Consider the following 25,000-nt stretch of genomic DNA (forward strand, 5'->3'; position numbering starts at 1 on the left):
ACAAAATGTCAGTCGGAACCGGTCCACAACCGCTCAACGACCCTCACATCGGGGGAACCAGACATCTGAGATGGGTTGGATTACGTTGAGTTGCAATGATAGACCGGAAGCAGATGAATATAAACACTGAGTATACAAAACATTAGGAACACCTGCTCTTTCCATGACATAGACTGACCAGGTGAAAGATATGATCCCTTGTTGATGTTACTTGTTAAATCCACTTCAATCAGTGTAGATGAAGGGGGAGGAGGCGGGTCAAAGAAGGATTTTTAAGCCCTGGGACAATTGGGACTTCGGTTTGTGTATGTGTGTCATTCAGTAGATAAATGGGCAAGGCAAAAGACTGAAGTGCCATTGAACGGGGGATGGTAGTAGGTGCCAGGCCACATCGGTTTGAGTGTGTCAAGAACTGCAACGCTGCTGCAACAACAGTTTTCCTGTGTGTATCAAGAATGGTCCACGACCCAACGGACATCCAGCCAACTTGACACAACTGTGGGAAGCATTGGAGTCAACATGGGGCCAGCATCACTAAAGAACGCTTTCGGACACCTTGTTAGAGTCCACGCCCTGACGAATTGAGGGCTTTTCTGAGGGTCGAAAAGGGGTTGTAAAAACTCAATATTAGCAAGGTGTTCCTAATGTTTTATACACTCAATGTATGCTATATTACACTTTTGTGATCAAAATTAACAATTCCATCCATGGCTATATTACTGAGGGTGACAACTTTACCCTTCATCTTGTCTATGCTAAATAGTGCATATTTAAACTGAAAAAATTATCTTGACATAGCATAATCAAGGAGCTTGAAACGAGTTGTCTTTGTTCTCTTCTAGTTGCTACAGCAACCAACTATTTAGCCTATAAGCCATACAATATGTTGACCTCCTCGTCGTGACCTAGTGACAATGCTATTCTGTTCTGTTGGTATCCGGGTCTTTTTTTTTTGCTACATTGCAGTGAAAAAGTATTTACCCACTTTTTTCTAAATGTCTCGACTTTTGCATATTTTATGTCCTAATATGTCGTCCAAAAAAGCGATACATTTTGACTCGTCCTGTCTGTAGAACATTCTTCCTGTCTATAGAACATTCGTCCTGTCTGTAGAACATTCTTCCTGTCTATAGAACATTCGTCCTGTCTGTAGAACATTCGTCCTGTCTGTAGAACAATCTTCCTGTCTATAGAACATTCATCCTGTCTATAGAACATTCTTCCTGTCTGTAGAACAATCTTCCTGTCTGTAGAACATTCTTCCTGTCTGTAGAACATGGTGGTGGTGTGGTGGTGGTGGCAGAGATGGTAGAGATGTGGTAGAGATAGTTTGGAGATCCTTTGCTGCCTCAGGACCCGGACAACTTAATAGAAGGAACCATGAATTGTTCTCTGTATCAGAGAATTCTACAGGTGAAGTTCAGGTAAAAGGAACCATGAATTGTTCTCTGTATCAGAGAATTCTACAGGTGAAGTTCAGGTAAAAGGAACCATGAATTGTTCTCTGTATCAGAGAATTCTACAGGTGAAGTTCAGGTAAAAGGAACCATGAATTGTTCTCTGTATCAGAGAATTCTACAGGTGAAGTTCAGGTAAAAGGAACCATGAATTGTTCTCTGTATCAGAGAATTCTACAGGTGAAGTTCAGGTAAAAGGAACCATGAATTGTTCTCTGTATCAGAGAATTCTACAGGTGAAGTTCAGGTAAAAGGAACCATGAATTGTTCTCTGTATCAGAGAATTCTACAGGTGAAGTTCAGGTAAAATGAACCATGAATTGTTCTCTGTATCAGAGAATTCTACAGGTGAAGTTCAGGTAAAAGGAACCATGAATTGTTCTCTGTATCAGAGAATTCTACAGGTGAAGTTCAGGTAAAAGGAACCATGAATTGTTCTCTGTATCAGAGAATTCTACAGGTGAAGTTCAGGTAAAAGGAACCATGAATTGTTCTCTGTATCAGAGAATTCTACAGGTGAAGTTCAGGTAAAAGGAACCATGAATTGTTCTCTGTATCAGAGAATTCTACAGGTGAAGTTCAGGTAAAAGGAACCATGAATTGTTCTCTGTATCAGAGAATTCTACAGGTGAAGTTCAGGTAAAATGAACCATGAATTGTTCTCTGTATCAGAGAATTCTACAGGTGAAGTTCAGGTAAAAGGAACCATGAATTGTTCTCTGTATCAGAGAATTCTACAGGTGAAGTTCAGGTAAAAGGAACCATGAATTGTTCTCTGTATCAGAGAATTCTACAGGTGAATGTCAGGTAAAATGAACCATGAATTGTTCTCTGTATCAGAGAATTCTACAGGTGAAGTTCAGGTAAAAGGAACCATGAATTGTTCTCTGTATCAGAGAATTCTACAGGTGAAGTTCAGGTAAAATGTCCGTGAGCTGAAGAGAAAGCTGAGTCATGCAGCAAGACAATATTTCAAAACACACAATCAAGTCTATATGAAAAAGGCAACAAAAAAAAACACATTTGAAGTCTTGGACCTAATCCCAATTGATGTGTTGTGAAACGAGCAGTTTGAAAGCCCACAAATGTCACCGAGGTAAAGCAGTTCTTCATGCAAAGGTGGGCCAATATTCCTCCACATGACTTTTAAAAAAAAGGGGGGCAATTGGATGTTGCATGACATTGTCAATTAAATAAATAAAATACGATTGATTTGATTTTTAATTTTTTTATTTACTCAGGTTCCCTTTATCTAATATTAGGTTTGGGTTGAAGATCTGATAACATTCAGTATCAAACATAGGCCAAAATAGAGAAAATCAGAAAGGAGGGAAAATCATTTTTCAAGGCACTGTAGTTTAGCTAAGTTTACTGCTAGTGAACACGGACTGTGTATAGTGAATGATCAGACAGCCTGTCCTACTCCACCTCTGTGTCAGCGTCAGTGGCTTTCAGTTCAAACTCAGTGATGGTCTTCCTGACCCCCTCCTGAATCCTCATCCCAGGAACCACCAGCAGGGGGAGGGAGTCATCCACCGGCCGGATGGTGATGTAGAACGTCTGGGCAACCTAAAGACAACGTACAGAACACTGTTATCTACCTAGACACCATACAGAACACTGTTATCTACCTAGACACCATACAGAACACTGTTATCTACCTAGACACCATACAGAACACTGTTATCTACCTAGACACCATACAGAACACTGTTATCTACCTGAAGACAACGTACAGAACACTGTTATCTACCTAAAGACACCTGTTATCTGCCTAAAGACACCTGTTATCTACCTAGACACCATACAGAACACTGTTATCTACCTAAAGACACCTGTTATCCTGAAGACACCGTACAGAACACTGTTATCTACCTAAAGACACCTGTTATCTGCCTAAAGACACCTGTTATCTACTTAAAGACACCTGTTATCTGCCTAAAGACACCTGTTATCTACTTAAAGACACCTGTTATCTACCTAAAGACACCTGTTATCTGCCTAAAGACACCTGTTATCTACCTAAAGACACCTGTTATCTGCCTAAAGACACCTGTTATCTGCCTAAAGACACCTGTTATCTGCCTAAAGACACCTGTTATCTACTTAAAGACACCTGTTATCTGCCTAAAGACACCTGTTATCTACCTAAAGACACCTGTTATCTGCCTAAAGACACCTGTTATCTGCCTAAAGACACCTGTTATCTACTTAAATACACCTGTTATCTGCCTAAACACACCTGTTATCTACCTAAAAGACACCTGAATAGAACCATATGGACAACCTGAATATAATGTATGGACAACCTGAATATAACGTATTGACAACCTGAATATAACGTATAGGGAACACACAGAGCCGTCACACACATAGCAGCTAGCCAGTCGTGAAGGCCAGACAACCTTTCCACATGTTTACCCAAGCGCTTCTCTTTAGGCTGCATTAGAGAGAGCCATTATGCCCAGTGTGTGTGTGTGTGTGTGTGTGTGCGTGCGTTGGTGCGTGTGCTCGTTTGTGTGTGTATGTGTGTGTGTGTGTGTGTGTGTGTGCGCATGTGTGCGTGCGTGTGTGTGCACGTGTGTGTGTGTGAGTGTGTGTATGTGTGCGTGTGTGTGTGTGCGCGTGTGTGTGTGTGTGTGAGTGTGTGTGTGTGTGTGTGTGTGAGTGTGTGAGTGTGTGTGTGTGTGTGTGTGTGTGTGCGCGCATGTGTGTGCGCGTGTGTGTGTGTACGTGTGTGTGTGCACGTGTGTGTGTGCGCGTGTGTGTGTGTGTACCTCATTAGCCCCGTCAGATACTATGAATGAGAACTCGTCTGTGTGCTTCTCTTCTTCACTGGTGTGAACGTACTGGATGCTACGTGAAGCCAGGTCAGCCTGGGAGAAGGAAGTAATTCGGCTTCCTGTAGCGGGAGGAAGTTAGCATTTATTAGCATTACCCATTAGCATTAATAGTTGAAATAGCTTTGTAAATTTGATGTGCAAGAAAACACTGTCTGTAGCACGTTAATGTAGCATTTTCATACTATTCCTGTTTTGGCAAAGAGTGTAATACCAGGATTATGGATTTGATTCCTTCTGGGGTCATACCTTTACATTCATTATGGGATTGATTCCCTCTAGGGTCATATCAAACACTCAAACACTCATTATGGGATTGATTCCTTCTAGGGTCATACCAAAACACTCATTATGGGATTGATTCCCTCTGGGGTCATACCAAAACACTCATTATGGGATTGATTTCCTCTGGGGTGATACCAAACACTCATTATGGGATTGATTCCCTCTAGGGTCATACCAAAACACTCATTATGGGATTGATTCCCTCTAGGGTCATACCAAACACTCATTATGGGATTGATTCCCTCTAGGGTCATACCAAAACACTAATTATGGAATTGATTCCCTATAGGGTCATACCAAACACTAATTTTGGATTGATACCCTCTGGGGTCATACCAAAACGCTCATTACGGGATTGATTCCCACTGGGGTCATACCAAAACACTCATTATGGGATTGATTCCCTCTAGGGTCATACCAAAACACTCATTATGGGATTGATTCCCTCTGGGGTCATACCAAACACTCATTATGGGATTGATTCCCTCTGGGGTCATACCAAACACTCATTATGTGATTGATTCCCTCTGGGGTCATACCAAACACTCATTATGGGATTGATTCCCTCTAGGGTGATACCAAAACACTCATTATGGGATTGATTCCCTCTAGGGTCATACCTTACACTAATTATGGGATTGATTCCCTCTGGGGTCATACCAAAACACTCATTATGGGATTGATTCCCACTGGGGTCATACCAAACACTCATTATGGGATTGATTCCCTCTAGGGTCATACCAAACACTCATTATGGGATTGATTCCCTCTAGGGTCATACCAAACACTCATTATGGGATTGATTCCCTCTAGGGTCATACCAAAACACTCATTATGGGATTGATTCCCTCTAGGGTCATACCAAACACTCATTATGGGATTGATTCCCTCTAGGGTCATACCAAAACACTCATTATGGGATTGATTCCCTCTAGGGTCATACCAAACACTCATTATGGGATTGATTCCCTCTAGGGTCATACCAAAACACTAATTATGGGATTGATTCCCTATAGGGTCATACCAAACACTAATTTTGGGATTGATTCCCTCTGGGGTCATACCAAAACACTCATTATGGGATTGATTCCCACAGGGGTCATACCAAACACTCATTATGGGATTGATTCCCTCTGGCGTCATACCAAACACTCATTATGGGATTGATTCCCTCTAGGGTCATACCAAAACACTCATTATGGGATTGATTCCCTCTAGGGTCATACCAAAACACTCATTACGTATGCACTGTACTGAACTAGGGAGCTTCGGATAAAAGTGTCTGCTAATTGGTATATCCTGAAACCAGAACGGACAGCATGTCATGCATAACAGGTCCTGGAATATGAAGTATGAGTGTTGGATTAGCGGTAGCGTCGTTCGTTAGCTAGTTATCCCTGACATCTGCCCTACTACCCACCCAACCTCCCTTTACACCAGGCAGTCATCTGCCCTACTACTACCCACCTCCCATTACACCAGGCAGTATCCAGCTGTGTAGCTGTGTGTGTTTGGGGGAATTACCTGACTAGAGTTCTAGTAGGTGAAAGACTACTGAACTAAGTCAAGCCCCCAAACAGTCTTGAGGTAAAGTGAGGTGAGGAAGTTGAAGAGGAGGAAGATATCATGGGGGAAGTTGAAGAATGCTGTGAGAGGAGAGCAGCCGAACATGATGTCACTTCCTCCATGATATCATTGGTCCCAATGGGTCTAATCGTCAGACTCATTATTTCATGTTGGATTACACAGGTGTGTGTGTGTGTGTGTGTGTGTGTGTGTGTGTGTGTGTGTGTGTGTGTGTGTGTGTGTGTCCGTTAGAGCACGTATATGTTTGAAAGTTTGACCCTTTATAAGTTTGTGTATGCATGTGTAAAATATACGCACGTTAATTAAAACATGTTTTGTGCAGAAGTGTGTTTATGTGTCCATGTGAGCTGGTTGCTCTGCGTGTCTCCAGCACCAGCAGTAGTACCTGGGGTGCTGGCGTGCTCCAGGTGTCCCAGTGCAGTCTGCTTGGTGATGCGGTACGCCAGTTCTCCAGGCTCACTGTCCTGGTCTGTAGCTGACAGCTGGAGAGTAGTCAGCTTCTTCACTGAGTTCTCATCCAACAACAGACCCTTATTCACTACCACAGAGGGAGGCAGGTGGTCCTCTGGGGGACAGGGGAACATGGGGAACATGGGGACAGGGGAACACGGGACGGGGGGAGATGGGGAACATGGGGACAGGGGGAGATGGGGAACATGGGGACGGGGGGAGATGGGGAACATGGGGACAGGGGGAGATGGGAAACATGGGGACAGGGGGAGATGGGGAACATGGGGACAGGGGGAGATGGGGAACATGGGGACAGGGGGAGATGGGGAACATGGGGACAGGGGGAGATGGGGAACATGGGGACAGGGGGAGATGGGGAACATGGGGACGGGGGGAGATGGGGAACATGGGGACGGGGGGAGATGGGGAACATGGGGACGGGGGGAGATGGGGAACACGGGGACAGGGGAAGATGGGGAACACAGGAACAGGGGAAGATGGGGAACACAGGGACAGGGGGAGATGGGGAACATGGGGACAGGGGCAGATGGGGAACATTGGGACGGGGGGAGATGGGGAACATGGGGACGGGGGGAGATGGGGAACATGGGGACGGGGGGAGATGGGGAACATGGGGACGGGGGGAGATGGGGAACACGGGGACAGGGGAACATGGGGACGGGGGAACATGGGGACGGGGGGAGATGGGGAACATGGGGACAGGGGGAGATGGGGAACATGGGGACAGGGGGAGATGGGGAACATGGGGACAGGGGGAGATGGGGAACATTGGGACAGGGGGAGATGGGGAACATGGGGACAGGGGGAGATGGGGAACATGGGGACAGGGGGAGATGGGGAACATGGGGACAGGGGGAGATGGGGAACATGGGGACAGGGGGAGATGGGGAACATGGGGACAGGGGGATATGGGGAACATGGGGACAGGGGGAGATGGGGAACATGGGGACGGGGGAGATGGGGAACACGGGGACAGGGGGATATGGGGAAAATGGGGACAGGGGGAGATGGGGAACATGGGGACGGGGGAGATGGGGAACATGGGGAACATGGGGAACATGGGGACGGGGGGAGATGGGGAACATGGGAAACATGGGGACAGGGGAACACGAGGACGTGGGAAGATGGGGAACATGGGGACAGGGGAACATGGGGATGGGGGGAGATGGGGACGGGGGGAGATAGGGAACATGGGGACGGGGGGAGTGGGGAACATGGGGACGGGGGGAGATGGGGAACATGGGGACGGGGGGAGTGGGGAACATGGGGACGGGGGGAGTGGGGAACATGGGGACGGGGGGAGATGGGGAACATGGGGACGGGGGGAGTGGGGAACATGGGGACGGGGGGAGATGGGGAACATGGGGATGGGGAGATGGGGAACATGGGGACGGGGGGAGATGGGGAACACGGGGACAGGGGGAGATGGGGAACAGGTGGAACATGTGGACAGGGGAACGTGGGGAGATGGGGACGGGGGGAGATGGGGACAGGGGGAGAAGGGGAACACGGGGACGGGGGTAGATGGGGAACATGGGGAGGGGGAGATGGGGAACACGGGGACAGGGGAACATGGGGATGGGGGGAGATGGGGAACATGAGGACGGGGGGAGATGGGGAACATGGGGACGGGGGGAGATGGGGAACATGGGGACGGGGGGAGATGGGGAACATGGGGACAGGGGGAGAAGGGGAACGCGGGGACAGGGGAAGATGGGGAACATGGGGAACACGGGGACGGGGGAAGATGGGGAACACGAAGACGGGGGGAGATGGGGAACATGGGGACAGGGGGATATGGGGAACATGGGGACAGGGGGAGATGGGGAACATGGGGACGGGGGGAGATGGGGAACATGGGGACGGGGGAGATGGTGAACATGGGGACAGGAGGAGGCGAGGAGGAAGATAACAGAGGGAATTAAAGATCAAAACCTGAGAGTGAAGATGTTTCAACCACATGGGAACAGAAATCCTAGAACAGACCGCTGGTGATTATGGACCGCATCAGGAAAGAAGGCCTCGGCTGGTGATTATGGACCGCATCAGGAAAGAAGGCCTCGGCTGGTGATTATGGACCGCATCAGGAAAGAAGGCCTCGGCTGGTGATTATGGACCACATCAGGAAAGAAGGCCTCGGCTGGTGATTATGGACCACATCAGGAAAGAAGGCCTCGGCTGGTGATTATGGACCGTATCAGGAAAGAAGGCCTCGGCTGGTGATTATGGACCACATCAGGAAAGAAGGCCTCGGCTGGTGATTATGGACCGCATCAGGAAAGAAGGCCACCACTGGTGATTATGGACTGCATCAGGAAAGAAGGCCTCGGCTGGTGATTATGGACCACATCAGGAAAGAAGGCCTCGGCTGGTGATTATGGACCACATCCGGAATGAAGGCCTCGGCTGGTGATTATGGACCGCATCAGGAAAGAAGGCCTCGGCTGGTGATTATGGACCACATCAGGAAAGAAGGCCTCGGCTGGTGATTATGGACCACATCAGGAAAGAAGGCCTCGGCTGGTGATTATGGACCACATCAGGAAAGAAGGCCTCGGCTGGTGATTATGGACCACATCCGGAATGAAGGCCTCGGCTGGTGATTATGGACCGCATCAGGAAAGAAGGCCTCGGCTGGTGATTATGGACCACATCAGGAAAGAAGGCCTCGGCTGGTGATTATGGACCGCATCAGGAAAGAAGGCCTCGGCTGGTGATTATGGACCACATCAGGAAAGAAGGCCTCGGCTGGTGATTATGGACCACATCAGGAAAGAAGGCCTCGGCTGGTGATTATGGACCACATCAGGAAAGAAGGCCTCGGCTGGTGATTATGGACCACATCAGGAAAGAAGGCCTCGGCTGGTGATTATGGACCACATCAGGAAAGAAGGCCTCGGCTGGTGATTATGGACCACATCAGGAATGAAGGCCACCACTCGTGAGCAACTACCAGTAACAATTGGCCACTGACTGTTTTGTATTGATCTCCAGTACAGTGTTCCTTACATAAGAGGACACCATACAAAGTTACCTAACTAGTATACTGTTGTAGAAGGACTGATACCTACCTAGTATAGAGATGTAGAAAGACTGGTACCTACCTAGTATAGTGATGTAGAAGGACTGGTCGATCAGTTTGTTGCCATCTCCTTCATCTCCCTTTTCATTACTGTACTCCAACAGACCTGCAACAAACACACACAGTCAATATTAGTCTCCAATCACTCAACTTAGTCCAACAGGCCTGCGACACACATGTCGTTTTGGTGGCCCTAACGTGATACTGAAATGATCATTAGCCTTATGCATTCACCCAGACACAGTCAACAAGAGCCTGCGTAAGCGGGAAAATATATTTTGGTATCTCAGATTTTTCTGGCAATTCTCACGTAGAAACTTCAATGGGATCTTTCTGAAAATCACGATGAAAGGTAGGCCATTTTATTTTACCTATACATGCCTCCTGTAAGACCCGGTGATCTGTGAAGGGTACACGATACAGACATACATCTTGGAGTCATTATACTGCTTATAGTGGGCTCTAAAATACGGAGTATGTCTAGATTCTGAAGGAAAGAAATCACATTAATTTATTCAACATAAAAACATTTTTTTTATAATGATATCTGTAAAGTATATTTTTGATTTAAGTTATTTTTATACGTGTTGTTCAGAACAATATACTCTTTAAACATGTCAACTATTTACAACGACAAACCACTGACACTCATCTACAGGTAACTGCCAAAATAATGGAAACACTTGAGTAAATGAGGATTACAAAGTATATTGAAAGCAAGTGCTTACACTCCACATGCTTCCACACAGGTGTGGTTCCCGCGTTAATTAAGCAATTAAGATCCCCATCATCATATCAAATCAAATGTTATTTGTCACAGGCTTCATAAGCAACCACTGTAGACTAACAGTGAAATGCAGAGTTAAAGATAACAGTGAGTTAAAGATAACAGTGAGGTAAAGATGACAGTGAGTTAAAGATAACAGTGAAATGCAGAGTTAAAGATGACAGTGAGTTAAAGATGACAGTGAGTTAAAGATGACAGTGAGTTAAAGATAAATGTGAGGTAAAGATAACAGTGAGTTAAAGATAACAGTGAGTTAAAGATGACAGTGAGTTAAAGATAACAGTGAAAATGCAGAGTTAAAGATGACAGTGAGTTAAAGATGACAGTGAGTTAAAGATAACATTGAGTTAAAGATAACAGTGAAATGCTGAGTTAAATATAACAGAGAGTTAAATATAACAATGAAATGCAGAGTTAAAGATAACAGTGAGTTAAAGATAACAGTGAGTTAAAGATGACAGTGAGTTAAAGATAACAGTGAAAATGCAGAGTTAAAGATGACAGTGAGTTAAAGATGACAGTGAGTTAAAGATAACATTGAGTTAAAGATAACAGTGAAATGCTGAGTTAAATATAACAGAGAGTTAAATATAACAATGAAATGCAGAGTTAAAGATAACAGTGAGTTAAAGATGACAGTGAGTTAAAGATAACAGTGAGTTAAATATAACAGAGAGTTAAATATAACAGTGAAATGCAGAGTTAAATATAACAGAGAGTTAAAGGTAACAGTGAAATGCAGAGTTAAATATAACAGAGTTAAAGATAATAGTGAAATGCTGAGTTAAAGATAACAGAGAGTTAAAGATAACAGAGAGTTAAAGATAACAGTGAAATGCAGAGTTAAAGATAACAGTGAGTTAAAGATAACAGAGAGTTAAAGATAACAGAGAGTTAAAGATAACAGAGAGTTAAAGATAACAGTGAGTTAAAGATAACAGTGAGATAATATAACAGTGAAATGCTGAGTTAAAGATAACAGAGAGTTAAAGATAACAGTGAGTTAAAGATAACAGAGAGTTAAAGATAACAGTGAGTTAAAGATAACAGTGAATTAATATAACAGTGAAATTCTGAGTTAAAGATGACAGTGAGATAATATAACAGTGAAATGCTGAGTTAAAGATAACAGAGAGTTAAAGATAACAGAGAGTTAAAGATAACAGTGAAATGCAGAGTTAAAGATAACAGAGAGTTAAAGATAACAGTGAGTTAAAGATAACAGTGAGATAATATAACAGTGAAATGCTGAGTTAAAGATAACAGTGAGTTAAAGATAACAGTGAGTTAAAGATAACAGAGAGTTAAAGATAACAGTGAGTTAAAGATAACAGAGAGTTAAAGATAACAGTGAGTTAAAGATAACAGTGAGATAATATAACAGTGAAATGCTGAGTTAAAGATGACAGTGAGATAATATAACAGTGAAATGCTGAGTTAAAGATGACAGTGAGATAATATAACTGTGAAATGCTGAGTTAAAGATGACAGTGAGATAATATAACTGTGAAATGCTGAGTTAAAGATGACAGTGAGATAAGATAACAGTGAAATGCTGAGTTAAAGATAACAAAGATGGAATACTATTAGAAATACACTGAATAACGAGTAAAAATAACATGGCTACATACAGGGAATACCAGTATCGAGTTGATGTGCAGGGATACGAGGTAATCAAAGTAGGTACTCCAGAATGTATTCACACCCCTTGACTTTTTCCACATTATGCTGTGTTAGTCAGAATTCAAATTGGATTAAAATGTATATATTTTTTCACTGGCCTACACACAATATCCCAAAATGTCCAAGAATAATTCTGATTTTAGAGATATTTTTTAAAAATTAATTACAAATGAAAAGTGAAAATGTCTTGAGTCAATAAGTATTCAAAACCTTTGTTATGGTAAGCCTAAATAAGTTCAGAAGTAAAAATGTGCTTAACAAGTTGCATGGACTCACTGTGTGCAATAATAGTGTTTACATTACTTTTTTTACATTACTCATTTCTGTACCCCACACACACAATTATCTGTAAGGGTCCCTCAGTCGAGCAGTGGTTTTCCAATGCCGCGCAAAGACCAGGGAGGATTTCCAATGCCGCGCAAAGATCAGGGAGGATTTCCAATGCCTCGCAAAGACCAGGGAGGTTTTTCAATACTTCGCAAAGACCAGGGAGGATTTCCAATGCCTCGCAAAGACCAGGGAGAATTTCCAATGCCTCGCAAAGACCAGGGAGGTTTCCTAATGCCTCGCAAAGACCAGGGAGGTTTTCCAATGCCTCGCAATGACCAGGGAGGTTTTCCAATTCCTCGCAAAGACCAGGGAGGTTTTCTAATGCCTCGCAAAGACCAGGGAGGTTATCCAATACCTCGCAGAGACCAGGGAGATTTCCCATGCCTCACAAAGATCAGGGAGGTTTTCTAATGCCTCGCAAAGACCAGGGAGGTTTTCCAATGCCTCGCAGAGACCAGGGAGATTTCCCAATGCCTCGCAAAGACCAGGGAGGTTTTCTAATGCCTCACAAATACCAGGGAGGTTTTCCAATGCCTCGCAAAGATCAGGGAGGTTTTCTAATGCCTCGCAAAGACCAGGGAGGTTTTCTAATGCCTCGCAAAGACCAGGGAGGTTTTCCAAAGCCTCACAGAGACCAGGGAGATTTCCCAATGTATATCTAAGATGGCATAGCAGTTCAGACGTATTTTTGTCCTCGTCCTGTCGTGTCCCGTATATATATATATTTATAACTTTTATTTCACATACATTTTTAATTTTCCATGAACTCATCTTCAGAACACTCTCCTGCAATCCGCTTCACCAATTTATGTTTATATAAAAAATTATTATTTACCTCAGATCTGTAATCCTCCAAGAGGCTAGCCAGAAAACTAGCCAGAAGCTAGCCGGGAGCTAGCCAGAAGCCGGTCCAGAAGCTAATCAGAAGCTGGTTCAGAAGCTAGTTCAGAAGCTAGTTAGCTTCTTTACTGGCTAATCGTTAGTACTCAGCTAACCACGGTTTGTGGTCATCGGCTGTCCTTTGGCTTGAGAATCTATCGGCAGTTTTCTACGGCGCGGTGCAGCGCAGCGCGGCTCGGAACGGAACATACCGGACCAAATTTTCTCTCCATGTCCTTGGATTTCGGCCGCTGGCTCTGGACATTCATACCTGGATCTCACAGCTAGCTAGCTGCTATCCGTGTGACTATCGGCTTTCGTCGATTCCGGAGCTAACATCAATTGTTCCGGAGCTAGCCAGCTGAAGAGTTCCATCAATCACTCCTGGGCTGCAGTCACCTATCCGGACCCGTTTTGCTGCCTACGCGGAGCCCCACCGGGCCTTCACAGCTGGACTGCCGACGTTGTCTACCCGAGGGAGTTGTCCGGCTGGCTCCTCCGGCGCGATGTTGCCTGGGCGCCCATCTGCGGCCTGCTAGCCGTTGGCTGTCTTATCGGCTGCTATCTGAATAGACAATCGGACAATTTTATTTTATTTTTATTTATTTATTTTTCTTCTTGGGCCTCTATAACTATATCTATTGTTTTTATTTTTGTTGCTGTTGTGTGATTTGGATTAATCCCCTCTACCACACTGAAACCCACTAATCTACTGACGGAACGCAAGAGGTGGCTAATAACAGACCTCCATCCTATGCTAGCTTGCTACCGATTTAGCTGTCTAAATCGCCGTGACCCCCAACCAACCTCTCCACTCACTGGACCCTTTTGATGACTCGACTAAGCATGCAACTCCTTAATGTCAATATGCCTTGTCCATTGCTGTTCTGGTTAGTGTTTATTGGCTTATTTCACTGTAGAGCCTCTAGTCCTGCTCATTATACCTTATTCAACCTATTAGTTCCACCACCCACACATGCAATGACATCTCCTGGTTTCAATGAAGTTTCTAGAGACAATATCTCTCTCTTCATCACTCAATACCTAGGTTTACCTCCACTGTATTCACATCCTACCTTACCTTTGTCTGTACATTATACCTTGATGCTATTTTATCGCCCCCAGAAACCTCCTTTTACTCTCCGTTCCAGACGTTCTAGACGACCAATTCTTATTGCTTTTAGCCGCACCCTTATTCTACTCCTACTCTGTTCCTCTGGCGATGTAGAGGTGAATCCAGGCCCTGCAGTGCCTAGCTCCACTCCTATTCCCCAGGCGCTCTCTTTTGACGACTTCTGTAACCGTAATAGCCTTGGTTTCATGCATGTTAACATTAGAAGCCTCCTCCCTAAGTTTGTTCTATTCACTGCTTTAGCACACTCTGCCAACCCGGATGTTCTAGCTGTGTCTGAATCCTGGCTTAGGAAGACCACCAAAAATTCAGAAATTTTAATTCCAAACTATAACATTTTCAGACAAGATAGAACTGCCAAAGGGGGCGGTGTTGCAATCTACTGCAAAGATAGCCTGCAGAGTTCTGTCCTACTATCCAGGTCTGTACCCAAACAATTTGAACTTCTACTTTTAAAAATCCACCTCTCTAAAAACAAGTCTCTCACCGTTGCCGCCTGCTATTTCCACCTGGCTAATTCCTACCCCGGTCAACAGCACTGCACCCCCCACAGCAACTCGCCCAAGCCTTCCCCATTTCTCCTTCTCCCAAATCTGTTCAGCTGATGTTCTGAATGAGCTGCAAAATCTGGACCCCTACAAATCAGCCGGGCTAGACAATCTGGACCCTTTCTTTCTAAAATTATCTGCCGAAATTGTTGCCACCCCTATTACTAGCCTGTTCAACCTCTCTTTTGTGTCGTCTGAGATTCCCAAAGATTGGAAAGCAGCTGCGGTCATCCCCCTCTTCAAAGGGGGGGACACTCTTGACCCAAACTGCTACAGACCTATATCTATCCTTACCATACCTTTCTAAGGTCTTCGAAAGCCAAGTCAACAAACAGATTACCGACCATTTCGAATCTCACCATACCTTCTCTGCTATGCAATATGGTTTCAGAGCTGGTCATGGGTGCACCTCAGCCACGCTCAAGGTACTAAATGATATCTTAACCGCCATCGATAAGAAACATTACTGTGCAGCCGTATTCATTGATCTGGCCAAGGCTTTCGACTCTGTCAATCACCACATCCTCATCGGCAGACTCGACAGCCTTGGTTTCTCAAATGATTGCCTCGCCTGGTTCACCAACTACTTCTCTGATATAGTTCAGTGTGTCAAATCGGAGGGTCTGCTGTCCGGACCTCTGGCAGTCTCTATGGGGGTCCACAGGGTTCAATTCTTGGACCGACTCTCTTCTCTGTATACATCAATGAGGTCGCTCTTTCTGCTCGTGAGTCTCTGATCCACCTCTACGCAGACGACACCATTCTGTATACTTCTGGCCCTTCTTTGGACACTGTGTTAACAACCCTCCAGGCCAGCTTCAATGCCATACAACTCTCCTTCCGTGGCCTACAATTGCTCTTAAATACAAGTAAAACTAAATGCATGCTCTTCAACCGATCGCTACCTGCACCTACCCGCCTGTCCAACATCACTACTCTGGACGGCTCTGACTTAGAATATAGGGTGGCTGGAGTCTTTGACAATTTTTAGGGCATTCCTCTCTGACACCGCCTGGTATAGAGGTCCTAGATGGCAGGAAGCTTGGCCCCAGTGATGTACTGGACCATTCGCACTACCCTCTGTAGTGCCTTGCGGTCGAATGCCGAGCAGTTGCCATACGAGGCAGTGATCCAACCATGCTCTCGATGGTGCAGCTGTAGAACCTTTTGAGGATCTGGGATCCATACCAAATCTTTTCAGTCTCCTGAGGGGGAATAGGTGTTGTCGTGCCCTCTTCACAGACTGGCCATGCAGTCATGGGTGAACAGGGAGTACAGGAGATGACAAAGCACGCACCGCTGAGGAGCACCAGTGTTGAGGATCAGCGTGACGGATGTGTTGTTGCCTACCCTTACCACCTGGGGGCGGCCCGTGAGGAAGTCTAGGATCCAGTTGCAGAGGGAGGTGTTTAGTCCCAGGGTCCTTAACTTAGTGATGAGCTTTGAGGGCACTATGGTGTTGAACGCTGAGCTGTAGTCAATGAACAGCATTCTCACGTAGGTGTTACTTTTGTCCAGGTGGGAAAGGACAGTAAGGGGTGCAAATTGGAGCGGGTCTAGGGTTTCTGGGATGATGGCGTTGATGTGAGCCATGACCAGCCATTAAAAGCACTTCATGGCTACAGACTTGAGTGCTACGGGTCGGTAGTCATTAAGGCAGGTTACCTTGGTGTTCTTGGGGACAGAGATTATGGTCTGTTTGAAACATGTAGGTATTACAAACTCAGACAAGGAGAGGTTGAAAATGTCAGTGAAGACATTTGCCAGTTGGTCAGCGCATGCTCAGAGTACACGTCATGTTAATCCGTCTGGCCCTGCGGCCTTGTGAATGTTGACCTGTTTAAAGGTCTTACTGAAATCGGCTACAGAGAGCGTGATTACACAGTCGTCCGGAACAGCTGGTGCTCTCATGCATGGTTCAGTGTTGCTTGCTTCGAAGCAAGCATCGAAAGCATTTAGCTCGTCTGGCAGGCTCACGTAGCTGGACAGCTCGCGGATGCATTTCTTTGGAGGTCGTAGCGGGATTTCTTATTATCGTCCAGATTATTGTCCCGCTCCTTGAAAGCAGCAATTATTGCCTTTAGCTCAGTGCAAATGTTGCCTCTAATCCAGTGCTTCTAGTTGCTGTATGGTTTGGGAGGCGTTTCTAGAGTGTTGTCACCTCTGAACAGGTGACATGCTGGTAAAAAAGATTTCAGTTTCCCTTAAAGTCATGGGCCATGAGAAACGCAGCCCTGTGAATGTGCATTTTCCTGTTTGCTTATAGCCCTATACTGCTCGTTTAGTTTGGTCTTAGTGCCAGCATCGGTTTGGGGTGGTAAATAGACAGCTATGAAACATATAGATGGTAAATACTAGCTTATCAGCAACAGCTGTTCCCTTCGACCAGTAAAATGTCCACTTCCTTGCTCGACTCTGAGAAACATAAAAAAAAATGTCAGGTCCTGTTGATAGGATAGTATGGAATTGAGCTCATCCAATTTGTTCTCCAGTGACAGCACGTTCACCCATGTTGTCTCATCAGGAAGCTCGTTTGCCTCTTTTTCACAGCCGCTCCCTCTTTCAAGTCCCGGATTACGATCCAGAGTTGTCGATATTCCAAATCGAGGTAAGTGATTGCTGATCAATCAAAATTTCAATCAAATGTATTTATAAAGCCCTTCTTACATCAGCTGATGTCACAAAGTGCTGTACAGAAACCCAGCCTAAAACCCCAAACAGCAAGTAATGCAGGTGTAGAAGCACGGTGGCTAGGAAAAACTCTGTAGAAAGGCCAGAACCTAGGAAGAAACCTAGAGAGGAACCAGGCTATGAGGGGTGGCTAGTCCTCTTCTGGCTGTGTCGGGTGCAGATTATGACAGAACATGGCCAAGATGTTCAAATGTCCATAGATGACCAGCAGGGTCAAATAATAATAATCATAGTGGTTGTAGAGGGTGCAACAGGTCAGCATCTCAGGAGTAAATGTCAGTTGGCTTTTCATAGCCGATCATTGAGAGTATCTCTACCGCTCCTGCTGTCTCTAGAGAGTTGAAAACAGCAGGTCTGGGACAGGTAGCATGTCCGGTGAACAGGTCAGGGTTCCATAGCCACAGGAAGAACAGTTGAAACTGGAGCAGCAGCACGGCCAGGTGGACTGGGGACAGCAAGGAGTCATCATGCCAGGTAGTCCTGAGGCATGGTCCTAGGGCTCAGGTCCTCCGAGAGAGAGAGAAAGAAAGAAAAATATAGAAAAATACACACAGGACACTGGATAGGACAGGAGAAGTACTCCAGATATAACAAACTGACCCTAGCTCCCCGACACATAAACTACTGCATCAAAAATACTTGAGGCTCAGAAAGGAGGGGTCAGGTGACACTGTGGCCCCGTCCGACGATACCCCTGGACAGGGCCAAACAGGCAGGATATAACCCCGCCCACTTTGCCAAAGCACAGCCCCCACACCACTAGAGAGACATCTCCAACCACGGCCGAGTATAGCCCACGAAGATCTCCGCCACGACATACCGGACATACCGGATCTCCACCACGTCAACCCGGACAGGAAGATCCCGTCCCTAACTCAACCCACTCAAGTGACGCACCCCTCCTAGGGACGGCATGGAAGAGCACCAGTAAGCCAGTGACTCAGCCCCTGTAATAGGGTTAGAGGCAGAGAATCCCAGTGGAGAGAGGGGAACCGGCCAGGCAGAGACAACAAGGGCGGTTCGTTGCTCCAAGTGTCTTTCCGTTCACCTTCACACTCCTGGGCCAGACTACACTCAATCATATGACCCACTGAAGAGACGAGTCTTCAATAAAGACTTAAAGGTAGAGATTGGTCTATAATAGTTCTAGAACCATTCCATATGTTCTATAATAGTTCTAGAACACCTCCATATGGACCCACTGAAGAGACGAGTCTTCTTCCAGAAGCTGTTTTCCCATACTAAGAAATTATGGCAGAGACATGATGTACAAAAAAAGTTTCGATCAGCGAAATAAATAACACAAAATTGGTCAGGATCACGTAAGACCTCCACTGCACGGCCATTCACCCACATATGCTTAAGTTCCCCATTCACAGGGCACAAGTGGTCACTGAATGGTTTGATGAGCATGAAAATGATGTAAACTACATGCCAGGGTGTCTCAATCACCAGATCACAACCAAATTGAACACTTATGGATCAGTCTGGAGCCTGAGAAATGGTTCCACCACCTTCAATAAAACACTAAATTATGACATTTCTTGTGAAGTGTTGCATCTAATAGAGTCCAAGACACGTGTAGAATCTATGTCAAGATGCATTGAAGCTGTTCTGCCTCGTGCCAGACGCCCTATTAAGACACTATACCTTGGTGTTTCCTTTATTTTGACAGTTACCTATACCTGTACCAGTACGAAGGTCAAGTTCGGGTCAATTCAATATCCTGAATTAATTTATTTCAAGAACTGAGAACAAATCTCTGGGAAAAAAACCAAGGGCCATTTTTCCTGGGGAAAAAAAAGATAGCAGATTTAAACAATTGAAAATCATGGAAAGTGAGAGTGTTTCAATCGAGAGCCGAACGAGGGAGGGAGCGAGAGAGAGAGAGAGCGAGAGAGAGAGGGAGGCAGAGTGACCGACTGCTGAGAGAGAGAGAGAGAGAGAGCGAGAGAGAGAGGGAGGCAGAGTGACCGACTGCTGAGAGAGAGAGAGAGAGAGAGAGAGAGAGAGAGAGAGCGAGCGAGAGAGAGCGCAAGAGAGAGAGAGAGCAAGAGAGAGAGAGAGAGAGAGAGACAGAGAGAGAGACAGAGAAAGAGAGACAGAGAGAGACAGAGAGAGAGACAGAGAGAGACAGAGAGAGAGAGAGAGAGAGCCAGAGAGAGAGAGAGAGACAGAGAGAGAGAGAGAGAGAGACAGAGAGAGAGAGAGAGAGAGAGAGAGAGACAGAGAGAGACAGAGAGACAGAGAGAGAGAGAGAGAGAGAGAGAGAGAGAGAGAGAGAGAGAGATACAGACAGAGAGAGAGAGAGATACCTTTGTTGACCTCCTCCTGTGTGAAGCTCTTGACAGGTCCTTTAACAGCCACCGCGTCCTGTCCTCCTCCTTTAGAAAGCTGTAGTCTTCCTACAGGAGGATCTTTGATCAGGACGTACCTCATCTTCAGGCTGTCTGGTTCGGAATCTGATCCCTTCAGGTTCTGCTCAGTGATCTTAGACGCTGCGCCTGAGGGAAGAGATAACAGACACTCAGAAAATAGCAGAATACAAGACTCTAGAATAGCATTTCGCTACACCCGCAATATCATCTGCTATGTATGTGACAAATAACATCTGCTAAACACGTGTATGTGACCAATAAATTAGATTTTTTGAATTCTATTTGCATCTTCAGTTCTGACTGCTTTGTTGGAGTTTGTTCCGGTTAACCAATTCCATATTGACATACTCTGAGTACACCAAACATTAGGAACACCTTCCTAATATTGCGTTGACCCCCCGCCCCCTTCGAACAGTCTTCGGATTTTACAAGGTGTCGATATTGACTCCAATGCTTTGTGTCCAGTTGGCTGGATGTCCGTTGGGTGGTGGACCATTCTTGATACACACAGGAACCTGTTCAGGGTGAAAAACCCAGCAGCGTTGCAGTTCTTGACACATACACAAACCGAAGTCTCAATTGTCTCAAGGCTTAAAAATCCTTCTTTGACCTGTCTCCTCCCCCTTCATCTACACTGATTGAAGTAGATTTAACAAGTGACATCAATAATGGATTATAGCTGATCACCTGGTCAGTCTATGTCATGGAAAGAGCAGGTGTTCCTAATGTTTTGTATACTCATTGTTTATATTCAGCTGCTTCCGGTCTATCATTGCAACTCAACGTAATCCAACCCATCTCAGATGTCTGGTTCCCCCGATGTGAGGGGCGTTGAGCGGTTGTGGACCGGTTCCGACTGACATTTTGTGAACGGTGTCGAGTCCCCTGCCTTGTAGTGGCAGAAATCCAATCTGTCTGCGTTCTGTTTCCACCCCGCAGAGCTGACCTGAAGTGTCAGGTTTCAGACCCCCGACATTATCACATGTCACATTTTCTATCCTATTCAGACAAAGAATCGATTTCTCTTCCACTGAACGAGACAGCCCAGCCTGGGAGACGGCATGTGAACGGTAACAGTCTAGCCGTTGTGGTTCCAATCTTGCTATGATATTCTCAGCAGGATGTAGAGCTCTCAACATGAAACAAATAAATAATAATAATTTCATAAAACGTAAAGAAGACCACGTTTATCTTGTTCACAGACGACCAAAGTCAAATCATGCTTAAAGCTGAAGTTGTAACGAATCTGCACACATTTTTATTTTTAATTTTTTACCCCTTTCTCTCCCCAATTTCATGGTATCCAATTGTTGTAGGGGCTACTATCTTGTCTCATCGCTACAACTCCCGTACGGGGCTCGGGAGAGACGAAGGAATCTGCACACATTTGAATGATGTTTCTGCGCCGTTCAATGGACTTTTAGGAGAAAATGATCTTTCGTCAGTAATATGATAATATTATATACATATGAAATAGTCCGTCAATAAGTATGATCATTATTTATTTTACATTTAAAAGAAATGTGAAATCTAATTGTGTTGTTTATAATTTGACTGTTACGATATTCAGAAAACACGTCAGTCATGTCAACCCTATTGCCCCACATATATGATTTAAAAAATATATATATTTTCATAATATTTGTACTATATATTTAAGCCTCTGTCCTAAAAAGTGAGTACACCTTTAAGAACTATTTTTAACGGAAAATATGAATTCCAGAACTTTCTAAAACGATGCAACAGTACCAGTTACTGTGCATGGCCAACCGACGAAAGATTTACGTTTGGATAAGTCTATTTAGGTGGGAAATCAACATTTTGCCCCATCATTCAGGCCTCCTTAACATCCCCTTCTCAAACAACAGGCATGTCATCGACCCACATCCCTCTCCAGCCCTCTCCTCTAGCCCTCTCCTCCAGCCCTCTCCTCCAACCCTCTCCTCCAGCCCTCTCCATACCTGCGGCCAGCTGCAGGCCTCCTTAACATCCCCTTCTCAAACAACAGGCATGTCCATCGACCCACATCTCTCTCCTCCAGCCCTCTCCATACCTGCGGCCAGCTGCAGGCCTCCTTAACATCCCCTTCTCAAACAACAGGCATGTCCATCGACCCACATCTCTCTCCTCCAGCCCTCTCCATACCTGCGGCCAGCTGCAGGCCTCCTTAACATCCCCTTCTCAAACAACAGGCATGTCATCGACCCACATATCTCTCCTATAGCCCTCTCCTCTAGCCCTCTCCTCCAGCCCTCTCCTCTAGCCCTCTCCTCTAGCCCTCTCCTCCAGCCCTCTCCTCCAGCCTTCTCCTCCAGCCCTTTCCTCCAGCCCTCTCCTCTAGCCCTCTCTTCCAGCCACCTCTCCTCTAGCCCTCTCCTCCAGCCCTCTTCTCCAGCCCTCTCCTCCAGCCCTCTCCTCCAGCCCTCTCCTCTAGCCCTCTCCTCCAGCCATCTCTTCCAGCCCTCTGCTCCAGCCCTCTCCTCCAGCCCTCTCCTCCAGCCCTCTCCTCCAGCCCTCTCCTGCGGCCAGCTGCAGGCCTCTGTTACCTGACATCCTTGGCCCTTCAGTCTTCCTGACGTCGACGGTGAAGGTGAGCCGCCCGGTGCTGGTGTGGATGCCGTCGGTCAGGGAGAAGGCTAGCTCGTCACTGCCCCCGCTGGCCAAATCAGGGGTGTACACCAGAAGCAGATCCAACACGTCCTGGTAGTAGGATTGAGATTGATTAGTCGATCGAGGTCATGCGTATCGTTAACTCATTTCTATTAACCTATTTATGTAACAAAATACAAAACAATTATTTAATGAATCAATGTCTTACAGCAGAGATTAATGAATTAATCTGCCCTAGCACTCATCAAGTAATTGATTCCCGAAAACCTTGTGTTTGAACTCATCTCTACCTGGTAGGTGAACGTGGAACCCTGGGACAGAATCAGACCGTTCTCCAGAGGCTGGGAGTAGAACTGGCGTCTACGCAGCTTGCCTGAAAACAGGACCATGGTGGTACAGGTTGAGTATGTGGGGTTGTAGCGTTGCCTGAAAACAGGACCATGGTGGTACAGGTTGAGTATGTGGGGTTGTAGCGTTGCCTGAAAACAGGACCATGGTGGTACAGGTTGAGTATGTGGGGTTGTAGCGTTGCCTGAAAACAGGACCATGGTGGTACAGGTTGAGTATGTGGGGTTGTAGCGTTGCCTGAAAACAGGACCATGGTGGTACAGGTTGAGTATGTGGGGTTGTAGCGTTGCCTGAAAACAGGACCATGGTGGTACAGGTTGAGTATGTGGGGTTGTAGCGTTGCCTGAAAACAGGACCATGGTGGTACAGGTTGAGTATGTGGGGTTGTAGCGTTGCCTGAAAACAGGACCATGGTGGTACAGGTTGAGTATGTGGGGTTGTAGCGTTGCCTGAAAACAGGACCATGGTGGTACAGGTTGAGTATGTGGGGTTGTAGCGTTGCCTGAAAACAGGACCATGGTGGTACAGGTTGAGTATGTGGGGTTGTAGCGTTGCCTGAAAACAGGTCCATGGTGGTACAGGTTGAGAATGTGGGGTTGTAGCGTTGCCTGAAAACAGGACCATGGTGGTACAGGTTGAGTATGTGGGATTGTAGCGTTGCCTGAAAACAGGACCATGGTGGTACAGGTTGAGTATGTGGGATTGTAGCGTTGCCTGAAAACAGGACCATGGTGGTTCAGGTTGAGTATGTGGGGTTGTAGCGTTGCCTGAAAACAGGACCATGGTGGTACAGGTTGAGTATGTGGGGTTGTAGCGTTGCCTGAAAACAGGACCATGGTGGTACAGGTTGAGTATGTGGGGTTGTAGCGTTGCCTGAAAACAGGACCATGGTGGTACAGGTTGAGTATGTGGGGTTGTAGCGTTGCCTGAAAACAGGACCATGGTGGTACAGGTTGAGTATGTGGGATTGTAGCGTTGCCTGAAAACAGGACCATGGTGGTACAGGTTGAGTATGTGGGATTGTAGCGTTGCCTGAAAACAGGACCATGGTGGTTCAGGTTGAGTATGTGGGGTTGTAGCGTTGCCTGAAAACAGGACCATGGTGGTACAGGTTGAGTATGTGGGGTTGTAGCGTTGCCTGAAAACAGGACCATGGTGGTACAGGTTGAGTATGTGGGGTTGTAGCGTTGCCTGAAAACAGGACCATGGTGGTACAGGTTGAGTATGTGGGGTTGTAGCGTTGCCTGAAAACAGGACCATGGTGGTACAGGTTGGTATGTGGGGTTGTAGCGTTGCCTGAAAACAGGACCATGGTGGTACAGGTTGAGTATGTGGGGTTGTAGCGTTGCCTGAAAACAGGACCATGGTGGTACAGGTTGAGTATGTGGGGTTGTAGCGTTGCCTGAAAACAGGACCATGGTGGTACAGGTTGAGTATGTGGGGTTGTAGCGTTGCCTGAAAACAGGACCATGGTGGTACAGGTTGAGTATGTGGGGTTGTAGCGTTGCCTGAAAACAGGACCATGGTGGTACAGGTTGAGTATGTGGGGTTGTAGCGTTGCCTGAAAACAGGACCATGGTGGTACAGGTTGAGAATGTGGGGTTGTAGCGTTGCCTGAAAACAGGACCATGGTGGTACAGGTTGAGTATGTGGGGTTGTAGCGTTGCCTGAAAACAGGACCATGGTGGTACAGGTTGAGTATGTGGGGTTGTAGCGTTGCCTGAAAACAGGACCATGGTGGTACAGGTTGAGTATGTGGGGTTGTAGCGTTGCCTGAAAACAGGACCATGGTGGTACAGGTTGAGAATGTGGGGTTGTAGAGTTGCCTGAAAACAGGACCATGGTGGTACAGGTTGAGTATGTGGGATTGTAGCGTTGCCTGAAAACAGGAC

General features: G+C 46.1%; 1 protein-coding gene across 1 annotated transcript in view; it reads right to left on the minus strand.

Moving 5' to 3' along the window:
• Positions 1 to 25,000, minus strand: part of LOC139411884 (extracellular matrix organizing protein FRAS1-like) — a 295,297-nt gene that overhangs the window by 44,185 nt on the left and 226,112 nt on the right. The window contains exons 45-51 of the mRNA XM_071158633.1: positions 23,051 to 23,133; positions 22,664 to 22,850; positions 20,088 to 20,270; positions 9,745 to 9,828; positions 6,555 to 6,734; positions 4,235 to 4,359; positions 2,886 to 3,026 (exon numbers count right to left, since the gene is read on the minus strand). Of these exons, the coding sequence (XP_071014734.1) occupies positions 2,886 to 3,026; positions 4,235 to 4,359; positions 6,555 to 6,734; positions 9,745 to 9,828; positions 20,088 to 20,270; positions 22,664 to 22,850; positions 23,051 to 23,133 (983 nt within the window). The remainder of the gene's footprint in view (positions 1 to 2,885; positions 3,027 to 4,234; positions 4,360 to 6,554; positions 6,735 to 9,744; positions 9,829 to 20,087; positions 20,271 to 22,663; positions 22,851 to 23,050; positions 23,134 to 25,000) is intronic.

Source organism: Oncorhynchus clarkii, chromosome 6 (genome assembly GCF_045791955.1).
Source record: "Oncorhynchus clarkii lewisi isolate Uvic-CL-2024 chromosome 6, UVic_Ocla_1.0, whole genome shotgun sequence".
Lineage (NCBI taxonomy): Eukaryota > Metazoa > Chordata > Actinopteri > Salmoniformes > Salmonidae > Oncorhynchus > Oncorhynchus clarkii.